Source organism: Culex pipiens, chromosome 1 (assembly GCF_016801865.2).
Source record: "Culex pipiens pallens isolate TS chromosome 1, TS_CPP_V2, whole genome shotgun sequence".
In the NCBI taxonomy this organism is placed as follows: domain Eukaryota; kingdom Metazoa; phylum Arthropoda; class Insecta; order Diptera; family Culicidae; genus Culex; species Culex pipiens.
In genome coordinates, this window is record NC_068937.1 from 82202144 (window position 1) to 82204902 (window position 2759).

The window sequence follows — 2759 nt, forward strand, 5'->3', positions numbered from 1 at the left end:
TAGACATCCTTGTGAACGACAAGAACATGGAGGAAAAACTTATACAATTTCTGAAAGATTCAAAAATTTACTACGATCTATAATCAATATTTATTAAAAACAACATTGTAACCGGGCCGACTTCAAGCACGAAGTCAAATCATCCAAAAGAGTTGAACCGGCCTCCGGCTGAAAAACTCTATAATAAAGAATATAAAAAAAAAGATTGCCGTCGTCACGCGGGATCTGTGCTGGGGCTTGAACATTTCCGCCTACCTGGTGATCATCATGGACACGCAGTTCTAAAACGGTAAGAGTTACTATTCCGCTAGAGGATGACGACGCCAAGTGCGTGCTGATGTGTCAGAGCTCCAAAAAGGACTTCTCCAAGAAGTTCCTCAACGAGAGTTTACCGGTGGAAAGTCATCTGGATCATCGTATGCACGATCACTTCAACGCAGAGATCGTCACCAAAGCCATTGAAAACAAACAGGACGCCGTTGATTACCTTACCTGGACGTTCCTGTACCGGCGACTCACCCAGAACCCGAACTACTACAACCTGCAGGGCGTCACCTACCGACACTTGTCGTACCACCTGTCCGAATTGGTCGAATCGACCCTCTCCGACCTGGAGCAGTCCATATCCATCAGCGTGGAGGACGAGATGGATACGCTGCCGCTGAATCTGGGCATGATCGCGGCGTACCTACTACTACACCACGATCGAGCTGTTCAACTTGTCGTTGAATCTATAGGCTTCTGGAGATCATCTTCGAGGTCAACATTTTGGCCGCGCAGTTGCCAAACAAGCTGACCGGACCGAACGAAACTGCTCCCAAGTAGGTATGCCTGAATACTAAATGTTCGCAGAAGATCAATATCGACCAATCCCCATTCAGATACATCGACCCTCACATCAAGACAAACCTGCAGCTGCAGGCTCACCTCTTCCGCATCCAGCAATTAAGTTCCACAGACAGGAACAGGACAAACTGTTTCCCACGGATAATGCCGATTGACAGAGTTTTGCTTTTGCACGATGGCAACGTAACGTTCACTAATAATACAAGAAGACAACCTTTAGTCCCCCCCCGTCCCCCCATCCTTCCTTTTACTATTTAATATGAATGAAATCGACACATCGAGAACAAATGTAGATTAAGAAGATCGCGGCGTGGATGATCAGCGCCAAGACGGCGATCGTGTTCCGGTAATCGTTCAGGTAAATGGTCAGGTAGGTTGGCGATATGTCCAAGGTATTACACGTTGATGTGATAGGTTTCTTCCATCGGTGCTGCGGTGTGGTCCAGACAAACGTGCACGAAGTTCTGGATCTGGTGCCAGGAACTCTGCGACGTTCTTCACCCGCTGTTTTTGCTTCTCTAGCGAGTTGGAAGCGTTCGTGTTTTCAACCTGCTTGAAACCGATCGAGTACACAGAGCGTCCTAGAGCGAACCAACCGCGTCGCAAACGCTGTTTTAATATTCTCTTCGCTGGACAGTAGCCGCGAGGTCAAACCTATGTAACAGGATTGCGCGGGAAGTTCTAAGAAAAGAAGCATTTCATTAGTGACCTTCTAATTTTAATGTATCATACGAAAACTTACACTTGTGGTACCTTTAACTCAGCGTTGAGGAGCAGCTTGAAGTTGTTCGACAGCTTTCGGCGAGTCTTGGCTGATCATGACGACCATCAGGTTCATCCACAACGCTTCCGGAAGGCTCATTTTGTAGCATCCCGATTCCTTGATCAGGGAGACTCGTCGGAAGAAGCCGTTTTTTTGTGAATCGCTGAGATATTCACAAAAAAGTAAATTTCTCAGGACAAATTTGAATTTCTTACTACCAAACGAACAACGCCATCTATGAGAAATTTTGGCCCGTCGGGTAATCCATTAGACATCTAGATCGACAAGCATTGCAGAGGTTCCGAGCTTTAACAATTAATCGAAAACGGTTGAGGTATGATAGGATTTGTGAGGTGAAAGGTGAAACTTGATTCAAATAGATTGATAATTTGATAATTGGAAAATCGATGGCAATGGTGCAGCAATAACTTTGTGTGGATGAAAGATATGTTTGTTCAATCAAATAAATGTGAGTGGAGCCGAATACTTTATGAACGATTAACTCATAAGACGAAGGATGAAATCTGATCTGAACATCAACTACAGATCAAAACAATTGGATACTATACAATCGCTACTCGTTACAATTGGTTGGAACTGCATAATCACAATTCAATATAGAGCAAATGATAAACGAAAAAAAAAAAAAAAAAACTAGAATCAATATATTCACACATAAAGGATTGCCGCAAATCTCCGCACAATATCTTCAGATGGAATGATGGAAAAGAAACGACATAAACAGAATGTTATCAGATTAAGTTGGCATGAATCATTTTCACTGAAAACCAAACAATGACTTGATTTTTTTAAGCCGTAAGATTAACATCGAAAAGTGTGTCACTACACAAACAATACAGTTTTTCAACAAGCAAGGAAAAACTTCATCAGCCACAACATCAGCGAGATCATCAATTAATAATCATCATCATCGAATAGAATCAATAACAGCAATCAAAATTAAGTTAAATATTAGGGGGAGAGGGGGTAATACGCACCCCCTAAGGGAAAACTGTGATTTCTAGATTAAATTTTCAAAACAACCTATCCCTCATGGGTTTCCTATGCAGATAGGGCCTTTTGAAAATTTAATCGAGATTTCTCAACCATTACAGCATTACTGTGGAAGAATTTTGTTCGATGTTCTAAA

At 42.6% G+C, this 2759-nt stretch overlaps 1 protein-coding gene across 2 annotated transcripts; it reads left to right on the forward strand.

Annotated features, from left to right (window-relative positions):
• Positions 1-6: 6 nt before the first annotated feature.
• LOC120430145 (putative U5 small nuclear ribonucleoprotein 200 kDa helicase) lies at positions 7-1054 on the forward strand. Of its 2 annotated transcripts, none has more exons than XM_039595228.1 (2): positions 7-825; positions 882-1054. In XM_039595228.1, exon 1 carries the CDS (start codon positions 338-340, stop codon positions 794-796), a length of 459 nt encoding a protein of 152 aa, XP_039451162.1. In that variant the 5' UTR covers positions 7-337; the 3' UTR covers positions 797-825; positions 882-1054. The 2 variants fall into 2 exon arrangements, with proteins under 2 accessions (XP_039451162.1, XP_039451163.1); XM_039595229.1 differs by having other exon boundaries at positions 7-821.
• The last annotated feature ends 1705 nt before the right edge of the window (positions 1055-2759 follow it).

What these genes read in the sequence shown, in the direction of transcription:
- LOC120430145 (XM_039595228.1), top strand. Translation starts at nt 338, where the DNA reads ATGTGTCAGAGCTCCAAAAAGGACTTCTCCAAGAAGTTCCTCAACGAG.